The sequence below is a fragment of the Puma concolor genome, chromosome A1 (genome assembly GCF_028749965.1).
Source record: "Puma concolor isolate L17-30 chromosome A1, mPumCon1.1.hap2, whole genome shotgun sequence".
Taxonomy (NCBI): Eukaryota; Metazoa; Chordata; class Mammalia; order Carnivora; family Felidae; genus Puma; species Puma concolor.
This window is the reverse complement of record NC_141667.1, coordinates 139,612,571-139,630,458: the sequence shown is the minus strand read 5'-3', so window position 1 is coordinate 139,630,458 and position 17,888 is coordinate 139,612,571. Positions and strand designations below refer to the sequence as shown.

At 44.5% G+C, this 17,888-nt stretch overlaps 1 protein-coding gene across 2 annotated transcripts in view; it reads left to right on the top strand.

Annotated features, from left to right (window-relative positions):
• The window catches only part of PRDM6 (PR/SET domain 6), a 235,380-nt gene that overhangs the window by 62,884 nt on the left and 154,608 nt on the right, over positions 1-17,888 (top strand). For both annotated transcript variants that reach the window (XM_086705400.1, XM_086705395.1), the window contains exons 4-5: positions 10,078-10,205; positions 13,801-13,925. In XM_086705400.1, the coding sequence (XP_086561526.1) occupies positions 10,078-10,205; positions 13,801-13,925 (253 nt within the window). The remainder of the gene's footprint in view (positions 1-10,077; positions 10,206-13,800; positions 13,926-17,888) is intronic.

Here is a 17,888-nt window from a genome sequence, read left to right as displayed (position 1 = left end):
TTCACATACACCGGCCCATTTGATTTTTATATTCACCTGTATTTTTTTTAAGTTTATTTATTTATTTTGAGAGACAGCACGAGCGTGCGTGGGAGAGGGGCAGAGAACAAGAGAATCCCAAGCAGGCTTCTTGATGTCAGCCTGACGTGGGGCTCGATCCCACAAATTGTGGGATCGTAATATGAGGTGAAACCAAGAGTCGGACACTTAGCCAACTGAGCCACCCAGGTGCCCCTATATTAGCCCTTTGATGTAGAGACTATCATAAGCACCATTTTTTCAAAGAAGGTCTCAGCATCTTCAAGAGGTTAAGTCACAGTCTAATGTCACTTGGTTACTCAAGGGGGAGCCAGGCTTACAACTCCACATGCCCTCCCCAGTTGCTCTTAACCAGAGCGACTCCTGTGGCATGTTTTCCCTGGTAATACTTAAGAAAGTCTCCCTAACAGGGGCGCCTGGGTGGCGCAGTCGGTTGAGCGTCCGACTTCAGCCAGGTCACGATCTCACGGTCCGTGAGTTCGAGCCCCGCGTCGGGCTCTGGGCTGACGGCTCAGAGCCTGGAGCCTGTTTCCGATTCTGTGTCTCCCTCTCTCTCTGCCCCTCCCCCATTCATGCTCTGTCTCTCTCTGTCCCAAAAATAAATAAAAAACGTTGGAAAAAAAAATTAAAAAAAAAAAAAAAAAAAAAAAAAAAAGAAAGTCTCCCTAACAACCATACTGTTGAAAGTAAGAGTTTTGATTTAGCAGCAGAGGTATTCTGGTTTGTAAGTGTTCACGGTCAAAACAGTGAAGAATTATTCTTTGTGTCATTAGTTGTGTTAGCTCTCCCTGAGCCACAAAATATTTGCTCCCTGTCCCTCCTGACCCAGAGGAATCCCACAGTAAAATGTTATTATGCATCTTGGCAAACAATATATTTTTTCAATTGAGGTTCTCAAATCCCTAATACACTTGCTTATTGAAACCTTGCTTTTCTGAATTTTACAGAAAGAGGGGGCCAGATGAAGGCACTGTGGAGAACAGGCAGAGCAGATAAGAGAAACCATCTTTTTTTTTTTTTTTTTTTTAATGTTTGTTTATTTTTGAGACAGAGACAGAGCATGAACGGGAGGAGGGGCACAGAGTGAGGGAGGCACAGAATCCGAAAGAGGTTCCAGGCTCTGAGCTGTCAGCACAGAACCCGATGCGGGGCTTGAACTCACAGACCGTGAGATCATGACCTGAGCTGAAGTCGGACGCTCAACCAACTGAGCCACTCATGCACCCCAAGACAAACCATCTTTGTAGCTCTTCATCCTTGCGTCCTCCGTGTGCTTAGGTTTTCAGATCAGAACCGAAAAACCCCCAAAGACCACTTCTTGGCTCTTGTTGTAACAGTTGTTGATTACATTTTAATAATCACATGCAATGTGTCTTTGCATTTCATAGAATTGGCAGAAGTTAGGTTCAAGGAGGATGTAATATTTTCTTTTAAAAAGCCCTGGTGGATAGTGTTCGGAATGGAGTTTAATTGCATTTAGCGGTGATTTTTTTCCCTCAGGCTTCGAGTAAAAGCTAAGATCTTTAGGAAGCGGCAGAATTATTGTGAAAATTCATTTCCGTTCATTGCAGCGTGTTTTGAGGTCCTCCTCTGGGCACGTGCCAGGCCCCGTGTTAGATGTTTGGGCATAAAATATGCTCCGTCACGTCAGCCACCCGGTAAAGACTGAAAGTGGCTGGCATTTCAGCGCACAACCAAATGCTGGTGTCTGGGGCCTGGGCACAGGGACAGACCAAGGTGTGGAAATGAAAGAGGGGGGCCAGAGATGTCTCCCTGCTCACTGAAAATTGGCTAATCGTTTTCCTATAAAACCTTGGGATCTTTTTTTTTTTTTTTCTTTCCATTCCAAAGTTCAAGGACCCAGGTTCTGGAAGGAACAGATTAGTATTTATGCTATTATAATGCATGGTCCTTTGGTCTGCAGTCACTGGCTCTTTTCAGGGTACTTGGAACAGTGGATGAGGTGACCCAGGCATGGCATCTCCCAGTGGGAAAGCAGAGGTATGGAGGCTGGAAGAAGGCCTGGAGATGAGGCCTCAGTCTGCCACTGACTAGTAGTCTCGCTTTGTCTAAGCCACTAACTTTTGGAGCCCCCATTTTCTTAGGTCAAACCTGATCAGTTTGGAACAGATGGTCTCTGAGGCCCCTTCCAAATCTGATTCTCCTGGGCTTTAAATTTAGCCAAGGTACTCAGCGTCCTAGCAGAAGAATGGGCGACCGAAATCTTCACGGAGGTCTGTCCACCAGAGAAAGTGCTCTGCCTGTGGTGTTTTTTCAGACAGGTCCCCCCAGTTCACTGCGAGCCCTTGGTGATATCCCAGCAGCCGCCTCCAAGAGCAGGGGTGAGGTTAGGTGAGCTGGCTGGGTGCTTTCTGGCGGACTTTCTTTTTATCTGTTTTTATAGTGAAATTACTTTTATAACTTCTTTGACTTCAAGGGGGTCCTTTGGTTAAAAAGATCATTGAAAGCCTCTGCTGGTAAGAATGAAAGAAATGAACCCAGCTCTCTCACTCCCTGGAAAACTACAGCACAGAAAGCTTGGATCGCAATCAGATGGGCTTCTGGGCAGCACAGGCGTAATGAATGTTTGCCGTGTTTCCAGGTTATCAGTTCAAAAGGGTTTCCTTCAGAGTGCCCCCAGCTGTCACAGACTGATTTTTAGTCGTACCAATAATTCCTTTAGGGCTGGGATTACAGACTGAAATGCTTCATGAGGCCAAGCTGATAAGTAAATTACTGAAGTTGGGAGCATGTAAGACAATAGGGAGTGATGCAGAACCACAGGGTTGGCCTAAAGGGGGTGATCTTTTCTCCGCCTCGGTGGATTATTGCCAGAGAGTGGGGACTCACCTTCTGATTTTACTTTTTGAGAACAGTTGGAAATTTCCAAGTTTTTAAAACACGGTGAAGAAAAACCAAGTTGGCCACATGCCCAAGTCCAGCCCGAGAGCCCGCTGGGTTTGCAACTCTTGCTTTAGAGAAACTGATGGCTCAGAGCCACCGATATGTACGAATTACTGTCATTCAGAAGGAGGTTTTACTGCTTTTTATAAATTAAAAATGAGCCCAACTTACTTGCTTCCTTACATTGTTTCTATGATGATGATTATCATTAAATGTAAATTGGCAACATTCATAAATGACAGAGCCGTGGACAAACCACTTAGGATTAGGATGTATAACACAACCTGGGTGGATTTTTTTTTTTTTAATTTTTTTTTTCAACGTTTATTTATTTTTTGGGGGGACAGAGAGAGACAGAGCATGAACGGGGGAGGGGCAGAGAGAGAGGGAGACACAGAATCGGAAACAGGCTCCAGGCTCTGAGCCGTCAGCCCAGAGCCCGACGCGGGGCTCGAACTCCCGGACCGCGAGATTGTGACCTGGCTGAAGTCGGACGCTTAACCGACTGCGCCACCCAGGCGCCCCATTTTTTTTTTTTTTTAAGTTTTTAAGCTTATTTATGTGTTTTGATAGAGCACGAGTGGGGGAGGGACGGGGGGGTGCGGAAATTCCAAGCAGGCTCTGTGCTGTCAGCTTGAACTCAGGAACCGGAGATCATGAACGTGGATGTATTTTTTATTACTCTTGTTGTCCTTTAAAGTAGACTCTTCTAGGACCCTAAAGTCATGGGAGACAGTGGTGCTTCCTGGTATCCAGGATTGAAATAAATACACACCTTTCACACGGTGGTTTTCATTTGATGTCATGTGTGGTTTGTAATAAGCAAGAACGTGTGGTCATTCTTTCCATCATGTGTGGCATCCCAGTAAATATTACTGGATTGAAAACTGCAAAAATCCCCTTAAAAAGGTAAGAATTAGCGTTCACCCTTACTTATCTCTCCAGTCGCATTGGTAAAAGAGAAAAGAGAAAGCACAGACCAAAAATAATGGTTTTAAAATAGCAACAACAAGGATCACAGAAGAAATCAGGGGCTGTTGACATAGTCGTACATACTCCAAACATTTTCCTAGGAAGATAACACAGATAACGTTTTAACCTTGGGTAATATAGTCAGCTTCTCTATTTTAACAACACATGCAAACACCCAACTACAAAGAAATGAGTGCCTAGGTTTTCATTTATTTTTCTCTCTCTGATTTTTTGGAAAAGAATCAGAAAACCATAAAGTATGATATAGAAATGCCAGTATGTGGGCCAGCCAAAAAGTAAGTGTTAAGATTTTGCCATATTGGCTTCAGATTTTTTTTTTTAAGAAAAATGAAACTTTTCAGGTAAATTCCCCTTATTTTACCTCCATTCCTTTTTCCCCAAGCCAGTGCTCTCATAAAGTTATCATGAACCCCTCCGGTGAACCTTTTCAGAATTTTACCGTATGTAACTTTAGCTCTCACTACTTGTATATTGCAGTATACGCTTTCATAAAGTATGCTACTGAGTGTTGTATATTTTGAAATGTTAACAAACCGTATCATGTGTATCAATCTGCAGCCTGTTTTTCCTCAATCTTTCTTTGTTACTGTTTTTTATCTTATCTTTATTTATGAGAAAGAGAGACAGAGTGGGAGCAGGGGAGGAGCAGAGAGAGAGGGAGACATAGAATCCAAAGCAGGCTCCAGGCTCTGAGCTATCAGCACAGAGCCCCATGCAGGACTCGAACTCATGAACTGCAAGATCATGGCCTGAGCGGAAATCAGATACTTAGCCAACTGAGCCACCCAGGTGCCTCTATATTTTTATGAGAGAGAGAGACAGACTCAGAGAGAGACACTCAGAGAGACTCTAAAGCAGGGTCAATGCGCAGCGCAGAACCCGATTCAGGACTTGATCCTACAATCCCTGGGATCACGACCTGATCCAAACTCAAGACTTGGGCACTCAACTGACTGAGCCACCCAGGTGCCCCTCAACTGGTTTTTTTTGTTTTTTTTAATTTTTTTTTTCAACGTTTATTTATTTTTGGGACAGAGAGAGACAGAGCATGAACGGGGAAGGGGCAGAGAGAGAGGGAGACACAGAATCGGAAACAGGCTCCAGGCTCTGAGCCATCAGCCCAGAGCCCGACGCGGGGCTCGAACTCACGGACCGCGAGATCGTGACCTGGCTGAAGTCGGACGCTTAACCGACTGTGCCACCCAGGTGCCCCTCAACTCTCTGTTTTTGATGTTTATCCATATCAACTAGATCTGAATACAAACAGATCTAATTCATTTCCTTTAAGTGTTTTGTACTATTTTATTGGGTAATTAAAGCTCAGTTTGTCTTTCTGATAAAGGGTATTTCCATTATTTCTCATTATTTACTATTACAAACAGTGCTACAGTGAATGCCCTTGGACTTGTCTCCTGGGGCACTGGGATTTCAGTGGGGTAATTTCCTAGTGTGATATTGCTGAGTCATAGGATTTACACATCATCAGCTTTATTTCAATATTGCCAGAGTGTTTTCCAATATGACTGTGCTGTCTTACACTCGTTTTCAGCAAAGCTGGAGCTACCTTTCTAAAACCAATATGCCAGATATACACTTGGTATAGTTTGGAGAGTTTTCTACTTGAAAATTTTACTTCAGTTCCCACCAAGTATCCTGTGTGTGTGTGTGTGTTTTTTTACTTGTATTTCCTCCACTTCCACACGGTTATTGGTTTGACTTCCTTAGAACAGAGCATGGGGCACCTGGCTGGCTCAGTCCGTTGAGCATCTGACTTTGGCTCAGGTCATGATCTCATTGTTGATGAGTTCGAGCCCCGCATGGGGCTCTGTGCTGACAGCTCAGAGCCTGGAGCCTGCTTCGGATTCTGTGTCTCCCTTTGTCTCTGGTCTTTCTCCACTCATGCTCTGTCTCTCTGTCTCTCCAAAATGAATAAACGTTAAAAAACAAAACAAAACACTCTGCTTTATTCAAGTGTTCTTCCAGAATGAGTCTTTCCCTTAATATAAATTTCACTCTCTTACCTTCATTCTCACTATTGGAATGAATAGAATTTGTGACCTTGTTGACATTTTCATAGATCTTGAGAGGATTGTCTAAACACTTTATGCATGGTTTCTTTTGAAAGGACATGAAAACAAAATAAATGTCGGTATCAGCATTAATCGATATCCTTAAATTCCTTAATTTTTTTTTTTGTTTTAGACCTACAGGTATCTAAATTTTCATTTTACTGTCCCACAAATATAGATGTTAATGCAATGTCCAAGAACACCTTCTTGAACAGGGAATTGTTGCTCTATCTTGAAACTTGTTGAAACATTTCTTCACTTCTAGTTCCTTCTGCCTTTTTTTCTTTTGATTTAACTTTATTTTTTATTTTTTAAAATTTACTTCCAAATTAGTATATAGTGAAGCAGTGATTTCAGTAGATTCCTTAATGCCTTTTACCCATTTAGCCCATCCCCCCTTCCACAACCCCTCCAGCCACCCTCAGTTTGTTCTCCATATTTATGAGTCTTCTGTTTTGTCCCCCTCCCTGTTTTTATATTATTTTTGTTTTTAGTTCCTTCTGTCTTGGAAAAAGAAAGTTGGGGCCTGCCTGATACAGTAGATGGATATAGGCTCACTGTCCTTGTATAGTTAGGTTACATGCAGAATTTTGCACATACTTCGTCCTTTAAACAACAAGAACAACAACAACAAAAAACACCTGAGCTCTTAAATGGAAACAAAGTTGAACTGATGATGGATGGTGATGATAGGGCCCAAGTGAGTACCTAGGACTTTTCTTAGTTCCTGCTCAGTGCTCACATTTGGGTATCTTCGTTTTCCCGCTTGGATTCCCCTTCTACTCGAGGAATGAACAGAAATACGTGTCAGTGCCTTCAGGCCCTTGTTTCTTGTTCTAGAAACACTGAGTTGAAATGTGAACTCTTGGGGGTGGGGGGCGCCTGGGTGGCTCAGTCAGTTAAGCATCTGACTCTTGAGTTCGGCTCAGGTCATGATCTCACAGTTGGTTTCTTTGAGCCCCGCACTGGACTCTCCGCTGACAGTGTGGAGCCTGCTTGGAGATTCTCTCTCTCCCTGCCCCTTCCCCCGCTCAAAACAAATACTTTTTTAAAAACCTTACAAAGAAAAAAAAAGATAAATGTTCACATTTAACATCACAGACCAGAAGGGGTCCAGGATGACCTTGAGCCAAGTATACAGGCGTACATTTTTGGCCCCTCTAAAAACTTTGGTTGGGGACCACGAACCAGGACCAGGAGGCACTGGTCTTATTATGATGAGCCCCCTTGAGGAAATGCCACGTGCTGTGAATATATGTTGTCATGATGTGACATTTTGTGACATAGTTATGACATTTATTTCGGGGGGACTTAGGTGAAACAGATGGTGTCACTGAGGACTGTGGTATAGTGCATGAGGAAGGTGACTCGGGCTGATGATGGTGACGGTGGAGAGAGAGACCGTTCTTGGAAAGCATGTAGGAGGCAAGTTCAACTCCATTGGGTGATGGCTGGGCACTGGGGGCCGAGGGAGAGAACAACATCAAGGTCGAATGAGTTTCCTCAACTCTGGGGGCACGGCTATGGGATCTAACAGAGTACCTGCGATTTTCGTCACTTTTCCATTTGAGTTAGCGTAAAGTCAGTATTAGCGGAAGCCGGGAGGCACAGCCTCATGTCCTATGCTACGTTGTGTCATGTTGGGAAAAAGCCTGACAAATAGCCACCTACTTTTCCTCTCAAGGCAAGTAGCAGTTCCAATCAAGCAGGCAAAAATGATAGGATTCCTGTCGTCACACTATATTTAACTTGGGGGGATTTTTGCTAAGACGAGAGTATAGGGAGAAACCTTTTTATACCCATTTTCAAGACTGACTGGCTTGTGCCTGGTGTTGAGATGAGCCAGCGTCCAAGTGACACCCGTTACACGTAAATACTAGAGTTTCATGTGCTGCTGATGAAATGGGCTAGAAGCACCAGGGAGAATTGTCCTCCTCAAAACGCTTCATAATTGTTTTCACTCGCAGCTCTCAAGGGAGGTTGGTTCATGGGGGAAAGGATAGGGCAGAGGGGCTGGGTCGTCAACATTTCTGGCTCCATTTTAGGTAAACATTGGTGTCTGAGGAACTAATGGCTTTGTTCAGCGTCCCACGGGTTGTCAACAGCAGAGTCACGGTTGAGACTTTGAATCTCGGAACCAGCTTCCTAAAAAGGAAAGCAGAAACCCCTGCCACATAATACAGTGGGATCTAACCTAAATGCAAAATCTGTCTTTAGGTGGTTCAGGGAGCAGATACATCTACCTCATGAAATGATTCCATTCCCTTGCCCTCATCCTCAAACTAGGAATTGAAAGAAGTCATTAATCTTAACTAGAATATAATCCAGGAGTCTCTTTATTCTTCTCAGGCGACATTGATTATCAGTTGCGATCGCCCTGCTGCGCCTCCCAAAGCTTCTCCAGCAGTTCCCTCCATCAGATTGATGTCTTGTCTTTGAGGGGTGGGGGAGTTAGTGGAGAGGTTGGGGGTGGAGACAAATGAGCAAAAGCAACAACAACAACAAAACCCAAAACCCAAAAAAAACAGGTCATCTGTTTTAAAATGACTAGAGATAATAAAAGAAACTGTCATCACTAAGCCCTTTGGCCCCCGGCACAGAAATGCTGAGCTAAATTAATCTGAATCACTGTACTAATTTTAGTCTCTAGTGTAACCAGTGAGGCTCTCTGTAAGACTTGTTCTCCATGTGTGTTTGGAAGAGAGCAGTGGAAAAGGCTGATGAGAGGGTAAGAGACATGACTTCCAGGATGCTGTGGGCAACACTTCAGCAATTACCAGGATCCCATCACTGTTTTATTTGAAAAGGACCAGTCGCATCATGGTTCCTTCTGAGAACTGCACCCCTTGCTTCCCAGATGCCCCCTAGGACTGGGATTCCCTTCTGGAATGGCTGTATGTATGTAAGCCCCCAACCTCACACCCCTCGAGAGACCACATCCTCCAAGCTCCCCAGGGCTCACCTGGTTTCTGGAAGCGGGAGCTGATGACCTCTGTGGTCGGCTCAGACTCTGCCTGTGCTGGGTTGGCTAGTGTTACACATGAGACTTTTTGTCCCATTGTCCTTGCCTGGTTTGAAACAAATTTCATTTCCTTGTATGTGATCTTTAAGAAAATTTTTTTTAATGTTTATTTTTTGAGAGAGAGTGCGCAAGCGAGGGGCGGGGGGCAGAGAGAGAGAGGGGAACAGAGGATCTCAAGCAGGCTCTGTGTTGACAGCAGACATCCTGATGTGGGGCTCGAACTGACGAGCTATATAAGATCATGACCTAAGCCGAAGTTGGATGCTTAATCAACTAAACGGCCCAGGCCCCCCTCCTTGAATGTGATCTTGAAAGAAGAGTTGCTTAGAATGACCTCAAGCAGTCATTAGTAGACCAACCTCAGTTAAGACATTTACAATCCCTAGGAAATAGTCATTCTCTGCCCCCCCTTTCTTTTCTTGAGGGTCTCTCTTTTTTGATGGCTGCCCTAATAGTTTCAGGTGCTGACAACAGCAGTCCCATATTCTCTGCGAGGTGAGAGTCCTTTTATTTCATCTGAATGAGAGCCTGTTGTGTTTTGTTTTAACCAGTTCTCTGCACGTCTATAACATTCCACCTGCTTTCTTCCCCGGGGTTGCCAGGCTCGTCTAACAGACGGTTACTGCGTTCCGAATGCCTTCAAACAGTTACGTGTTTGAGCCCGGGGGCCTCTCGTGTGGATGTTCCAGCCATGTCAGTATGGCCTCTCCCTTCAGCTTGTTTTGTTTATCCGGCAGCTCATTACTTAGGAGTAGCCTGTCAAAATAGGTTAAATATCCTTTGGGAAACATGGTCCCTCACATCCTCGAGATACCAGAAATATGTTGAATACAGGGGAAGATCGGCTTGATAAGAAAAACGGGATCGACTTGCATCACCCAAAAATATTTTCCTGCTATTCCGGTTGAGTTTCCGCGAACATCAATAAAGCTCTAGCGAACCTACAGGCCATAAATTTCTGCAGCCGACGCATAAAGACACCAAGGGAAGCAGGGAAAATGATTGCTGATGATTCGTTCTAACTACTTGACCTTCTGACCTCTTCTCTAGATATATGACCAAGATGGAACACTACAGCACTTTATTGATGGTGGGGAACCTAGTAAGTCGAGCTGGATGAGGTATATCCGATGTGCAAGGCACTGCGGAGAACAGAATCTAACAGTAGTTCAGTACAGGTAACGTATGTACCTTGATTTACCACTTCAACGTAGCTGAAGCCCTTTGGCTTGCGTGTACAAATTCAGGCTTGCTGCTGGTTTTAAAACCCTGCAGAGTCCTGCAGAACCCTGTGAGGACTGGCAGACATTGTTTTCCTAGGTTTTTGGAATCTCCTTGGTTCTTGAAACCACACTATCCCGAGAGTTCAGGAGTAAAGATGCTCCCGGAAGGGCCTCTTTTACTCGGTGCACGTGGTGTAGTTACTTCCACGCCACTGCCTGAACATCCACAAGTGCCTGAATGAGCTGGGAAAACTTGCCGATGCAGGGTGATTCCCCCATAGCCGGTGTGTGCCTGCGAGTAGATAGGAGTTCAGAGATGCAGCCCAGATCCCGTGCACCCTGCCGTCTTGAGGCTTTCTCCCTCGGGAAACAGTGTCATTTGCACAGAGACGTGGGAGGCCAAGAACTAACTCTCAGCCTGCTCCAGGCTGCTTTTCCCGAACTCTTCAGCTCAGCAGCCATGGCTGAGCCAGAATAACCCATCCCGGTCCCTCAAAAGGTGTCAGAGTGTTTGGCTTTGGCCCTTTGACCATTCAAGATACATGTCGGGTGATCAGGCAGTTCCAGAACGTGGAGAAGCCGCCGGTTCCCTGAGAAGTTTGGGCAAAGCCCAAAGGGTAACAGACCCAAAGTAGAGCCAGCCTCATTTTCCAGAATCCCGTTGGGAGGCCTGTGGCTGGGGCGGGGTGGGGGGGAAGGTGGGGAGGGGCATGGGAGGGGCAGAAAAGCAAGGTGGATTCCCAGATGCCCTGCCACATCCGCTCAGTGCACCTGTTGGTCAAGCATTTCCACTTAGTGCTAAAGAAGGCTGAAATGGAGATGGGAACACAAAAACAGATCACAGAGAGGGGGGGAAAAAACCCTTTCCTCAAAATCCCTCGAAAACATGTGCCGTATAAATATATGACCTCAGTTATAAACAGCCATGTTCCCTTTAGAATCAGAAGCAACTGGTTAGCTTTATTAGGCACCACAGACACATCAAAGCAGAAGGTCCTGTACTCTGCAACTTGGCTTCTTGCCTGTGGCTATTTATTTTCTTTCTTTCTCCTTCTTTTTTTTCTTTTTTAGTTTTTAAACATGAAGCTTAAAAAAAAAAAAAGGGCTTTATACCCCTCATAGGTATAAGGCTGCACAAATCTGGCTGGCTCTCCGAAGGTCTCCAGTTCAAAGGGAACATATTTGGGCAGCATGTGACTCACTGCCATGGTTTCCTGGGCAGTTATATTTCATTAAATAATGGTTTCAACGAAACCGTGCATGACGGTATTTGGTTACTTGACTGCAGCCGCGTTTCTGTCATGAAGTTTTTATGAAACCCGGAGCTAGAAAATTAGTAAAGGTTGGGTTTGTCCCTCCAGCAAGAGATAGTCTGGCCGGTTCCATAATGAGCACCTGGGGAGCTCTTGAGGCAAATTCTGAATTTGGGGGAAACAAGAAACCCCTGAAGAGTAAGGCAGTTACCTATCTGTCAGTAGTAAGTGGATTTTACAGCTAGCCTTTCATGATAGTGCTTCACCTTCTAGATCTCTCTGCCGATCTGTTTTCGATTACTTCGGATCTTTCTAAAATGAACTACAAAAACACAATTTAAAAAACTGGCATCCATCACCAGTGACCACGTCCAAGAGTAAGAAAATAGAAAAGTTGGACCCCGAAGAGCCAGCTTAATTTTTATTGTACATGAACGTCCTCTTCACAAAAAGTCAGCTGGTTTAGATTCATTCTGTTATGATTTGTAATATCTAAATGGAATTTTCTTCAAAGCGCCCTTGATTGATTGACCCTTAGCTGAACGTTTTGTTTTTATTTTGAGGCTGACAATAATGTTTGTTGGCGTGTGCTGTGCTTCAACTGCGTTGGGACGCCATGAGGCTATCTTTATGAGTCATCCAACCACAATACTAAATACATGTCAGCAAAGGAAATATTATCTGAAGAGGGAAAAATTCCTTTGATGTGCTTCAACATGCAGAGATTTCTGCGAGTTTTGGAAGCTTTGCCCGCTTGTAAGGAACGGTGTACCCTTACACATTTTTTTTTCTTTCTTTTTTTTTTTTTTGCCCACCCCTCCCTTTCGGCTTACTCTGTGCCTCAGAAGACCACCCATTGCTTGAAAACAGTTCTGTTCTTTCAGCGGCAAAGTGTGTCATTTGGTTTTTAGCACATTCATTTGCCGGGCGCTGTGTTTATATTAAGGGAAGCCAAACCGAGAGATGAAATGTTACAAGGGTGAAGTACAAAGTCGACTCAATTTTTCTCAAGTTAGGAGATGCCGGTGATTTATAGCTCGGCTCCAATTTTGATTTTTTTATGTAGCAGTGGAAAGAATTAATAAAATGCACAGCTCTTGGAGATGCGGAGGGAGGCAGGGTGGCGAGGTCCGCACAACTGGCTGGAGTTTTTGTCAGATATTCATAGAATGTTGGGAAAAACATTCTGCTTAGTTAGCAGTGCCCTCGTGAGACAGAATGGCAGCAAGTAAGGAAAATAACAAGATAAATGAAATTTTTGCAGCTGCAAGTAAAATATTGAGAATCTGCACTTTTTTTTTTATTGATCTTTATGATCCTATTGCCAAGAGCCACTTTGTGGTGACAAAATATGTTGACAAGTGCATATCTCACTGCCATGAAAAATGTGGAGAAGGATTTGCCTTATGTCTGCAGTGTTCTACAAGGAGCCAATTGCCCTGCCAAGGCCATTCCTTACAGAAAGGCTAAATTTAAGGCCCACCAACCCTAAACACTTTTATCTTGAACTTGAGGCTAATATTTGTAGCAATTCTTCATTGAGGAAACCAGTCACGGTCTCCTCATTTTTTTTTTTTTTTTTTTTAATCTGTAGGTTTTTCTTTACAGTACCAAAGCTGTTTTAAAAAATGTTTACTTCTCGGTGCCTTCACTCTGTCATTTCAGAGGGTAATCTTTCAGCCAGAGTAAAGTGCTCCCCTTGTATTTAATGAATTTCCATTCGTTTTCCCCGGAAGAGGGGTTTTCTCTTCTCTTGTGTCAAACTTGAGAAGATAGGCGATGGGGAAGGTTTTTACTTTCCCCCGTCCTTAAATCACAAAGCCGCTTGATTTTATTACGGATTTGGGGACTCCCATTGCCACGTTGCAAGAATACGTGTAATGCTTTTCCTTCAAAAAGGAAATCAATAATATTAATTGATGGATGGAGGTGAGGCACCGGCATCTACAATTTGCCGAGAGATGGAATTTTCTCATTAATCTGAGATGGAGTTTTTTGTTTTGTTTTTTTGTTCTTAATGAGCCCCTGGCTTTATGCCAGCTCTTGGGCCCTGTATGTGTCTCTTCAGCCAAGATGTTCTGTGGAGGGACATTGTGGAAATAAACTGTAAGGTGTTTATTATACCGGGGTAGAGGCTGTAATTGGTTGCTGGGAATGATAAGGTGGGTGCAGATTTTATTGCAAACAAACTGTTTAGATGGAGCCGGGCAGAACTTTTTCGGGGCAATGAAAATGTGGAGGGGGGGGCACCTGAATCCTACCTATTACTAAGCTGGGTTTTCTTTTGTTTTGAATAGGTCGAATATATTCTACCGAGCCTGTATAGATATTCCCAGGGGTACCGAGCTTCTGGTGTGGTACAATGACAGCTATACGTCTTTCTTTGGGATCCCTTTACAATGCATTGCCCAGGATGAAAACTGTAAGAATTTCTTTTAGCTCTGAATTCACATCTCAAAATACTTATTTGAAAGCTAACCATTTAAGAGTGTTGCTTGAGACTCCTGAAATCCAATTCACTCTGATACGTGATGCAAATGTGCACGAGTCTGTTCCATCATTTTCTTCTCCTGCTCCTGTCCTTTGCTTTTTTACAGGGCATCTTATGTAAGCCAGTCCTTTCCTCACCTGTATTTATTGTCAAAGCCATTGTCATAGTTTTAAGTAGTCGCTGGTAGCAGTAAGGAGGCAGCTGGTATTTAAAAAAAATTTTTTTTAATGTTTACTTATTTTGAGAGAGAGAACGGAAATGAAAATGAGAATGAGTCAGGCACAGGCAGAGAGAGAGAGGGAGACACAGGATCCGAAGCAGGCTCCAGGCTCTGAGCTGTCAGCACAGAGCCCGACTTGGGGCTCAAACTCACAAACTGGGCAATTGTGATCGGAGCCAAAGTTGGAGGAGGCTTGACCGACTGAGCCACCCAGGTACCCCTGAGGCAGCTGGTCTTTATTGAGCACCTACTCTGTGTCTGGTACTGTGCTTGCCACCGCATGGGGTTACCAGAACAGCACAAGCTGTAACTCCTGCTCTGCAGGGGTACACGATCTTGCCAGAGTCACATCATAGGCAAAAATAAAATAATAAGAAAACGGTGCTGTCTACTTAGGGGTCAAAGCCCTCCAGGCAACTGGGGGTGCTAAGTAGTCATTGGAATGAGAAACAGTAGCAAAAATCATAGACACGTGACTGAGAAATTTGTCTTTGCAAATTTCCTAGTCTAACATGAACTATTTAATTTGTATCTTTATTACCACGGCAGTCATTATCTCTAAAAAAAAAAAAAAAAAAAAAGTCTTATCTAGGCAAACAGGACCTGGGAGCCATTTTTATTAAAACTTTTGTTTTTGTTTTTATCAATTCTTTGCAAAGTATTATAAGGTGATTTCCAGGATTTGGAACGGAATTAGGAAATGCTGATGCGTTTCAGTGAGAAACACTGGTTTCACTGACACCATTTTAATAAAAAAAAAATGGTGTGGCAATAAAGCCACCAAACTGATAACAGCTAATTGCAGTGAACTAATAATTTGTCATTCTGTAACAGAAAAAGGAGCAGAGAGAACAGATCTATTGAGGAAACTTCAGTTTGGAGGAAAAAAAGTGTTATTTTTCCTTTCCCACTTACTTTCTCACACACATGCACAAAGACCCCCCCCCCCCCCCAAAAAAAAAGTTAGTGTTACTCCTGATAAAAATGCTGCTGGTCAGATATTTCTTTTTCATGTTGTCTTTATTTTCTTTGCCAAAAAAAAAAATAGAACCCTCAGGAAGCGTATTGCCATCAAATTTCTCTTTCTACTTTAACCCCAAACCAATCTCCAATCAAACAATGAATCTTTGGACCTATAGTACATTCCTCTTACTTCCCAAGTTTCCATTGGAAAGTTTCTTTTCTGCAGTGATACTTGGGTTTGAAGGAGTGTCTGTTTTTGTAGGAGAAAAATCTCAGTGTTGGACATGGAGTGTGTGGTTGGTGTTTGAGGCAGAAATGGACTGGACACCAGAACGTTCTGTCTTCTCAGGACGGCTCCATGCCCCTGCTCCCCCAGACTAGACCGAAGTCCATGTACAGAGAAACACCAGTTTCCAGCCCTCTAGCCTGCTGACATGGGCCTGTCCTGTGAACCTTGACGTAACCTCACCTTCTCAAGTGTGGAAGTTGACCCAAAAGCCTTCCAGAAATCCTGTAAGGTCTGCTGTTCGCTCCTTTACCACAGCCTGCTACAGACTCTGAAGATGTTATTGTGGTGTGTGTGTTGAGAAAGGTCTGAAGATAAGCTTATTGAAGCCTAGAGTTCTCAGGTACCTAGGCACATAGTCCAAGGATGTGTTCATTCATTGCGCAGATACTCATTGAACACCCGTAGTGAGCTAGTGTCTTCGTAGGTGCTGCAAATGCAGCAGCCAAAAAGCAGATGGGAATTCCTGCCCTCAGGGCACTTACATTCTAGTGGAGAGAGGCACAGTAATGAATGAATGAATGAATGAATGAATGAATGAATGAATGAATACATGGCTTGTCAGGTGGTACATTTTGTAGAGTGGCCAAAGCAGGGGAAGGGGTGAGGCATGCCAGGAGTTGTGAGTTGTGGTTGGCAGGAGTGAGCGGGGAAGGCCCTACCTGGAATGTGCCTTTGGGGTGAGATTGGCGAGGGAAGGATCAGCCACGTTTGCTATTTGGGAGAAGAATGTTCCAGGCGGCAAGATGAAAAGAGTAAAGGCCCCATGATGGGGATGTTTCTGGCCTGTTGGAAGAGTATCGTGGAGCTTAGCACGGGTGTTGTGGAGGGAGTGAGGTGAGGACGAGTTAACTCAGATGTGGGGTGGGACCGGAGCGGGGACCCTGTGGCGCCCAGGAGGTCCCTGTCGGAAGCCTGGCGTTTCCTCTGTTCGAGGGCCAGGCGAAGGGCGCTATGGCAGAGTTCTGAGCCGAAGAGTGAGATGTTCTGGCTGCAGTGGTAATAAGATTACGCTGGCCATTGAGTGGAGACCAGACAGTAAGGGCGGAGGGTGGAGCAGGGAATCCAGTTCCAGGCTCCTGCAGGACTCCAGGGGAGAGGGGGTGGTAGTCCGGGCTAGTATAGACATGGTAGAGGTGGTGAGAAGTGGCTGGATTCTGGAAACGTTTTGAAAGTCAAGCCAGGAGTGCTTCCGGACACACTGGATGCTGAGCGAGAAAGGAAGGAGTCCAGGATAACTCTAAGGCTTTGGTCTGAGGAACTTGAAGAAAGGAATGGCCAGCTACTGAGTTAGGAGTCAGAAATGAAAACCACCGTGGAATTACTTCTTTTTAAAAAAAAATAAAAAGCTTATTTATTTATTTTGAGAGAGAGAGAGTGTGTGTTCATGTGCGCAAGCAGGAGGGGGTGGGGGGGGGGGAGAGAGAGAGAGAGAGAGAGAGAGAGAGAGAGAGAGAGAGAGAGAGAGAGTGTCCCAAGCAGGCTCCACACTGGTAGCGTAGAGCCGGACTCGGGGTTCACACTGACGAACACGAGATCATGACCTGAGCCGAAATCAAGAGTTGGCGGCTCAACAAGCTGAGCCGCCCAGACTCCCCTAAGTTTTAAAAAATGGTTTCAGGTTATTTACTTGTTTTGTTGAGAAATAGTACACATGCACATGAGGGGGGGCCATGGAATTACTCCCTAGGGAATGCATTTCTTACCCTGGATGTGATCTCTGGGGTGGCAATCACACATTTGCAACATTGCTTGCACTTGGTGTTGCTGTTACGTGGATGAGACAGATGTAGGGGTTGGGCTGGAGGATTTTGGGATCTTGTGTGCCGTTCACAGCCACCGACAACAGGGATCTGAGAGTGCACCCTCTGGTCTTGAGATTCATTGCCGCAGTGTCATCAAAAGGGTACTTTCTGGAAACACCGGATGCTTTGCTTTTTAATCCTTCTGTCTCATAGAGTCCGACCGTGTAAAGCACTCTTGAGGCTGCTGATTAGAGTATTACGTTAACTCCACCGGGATAGATGTTCAACCATTTATTGAAATCCTTGGAAGACAATGTGGAAAACTATAGCAGCCTGAAGTATCGCGGATTCGGTAGATAAATGAAGCGGCTCTTTTGGGTGTTGAGTTCCGAGCTCAAAGTGAGGGTGGAGGGAAGCTTCAAGAAAATTAAGTCATTGACTTAAACGCTCACCAGTGACAATCCCCCTTCCCCCTAAGGGTATTATAGGAATTTTATTTCAGTTCCTGTCTCACAGTCATATATCTGTCATGTGATTGGCCACCCAAGAAACCAGCAGAAAGCTTCATCAGATAGTGTGGGGGAGATATATGACCCATTCCGCATGATTCACGGAGAGGGCTGGGAGTGCTTTATAATGAGGGTTCCTTATTCTGCACAGAGAAAATACTCTGTGTGATT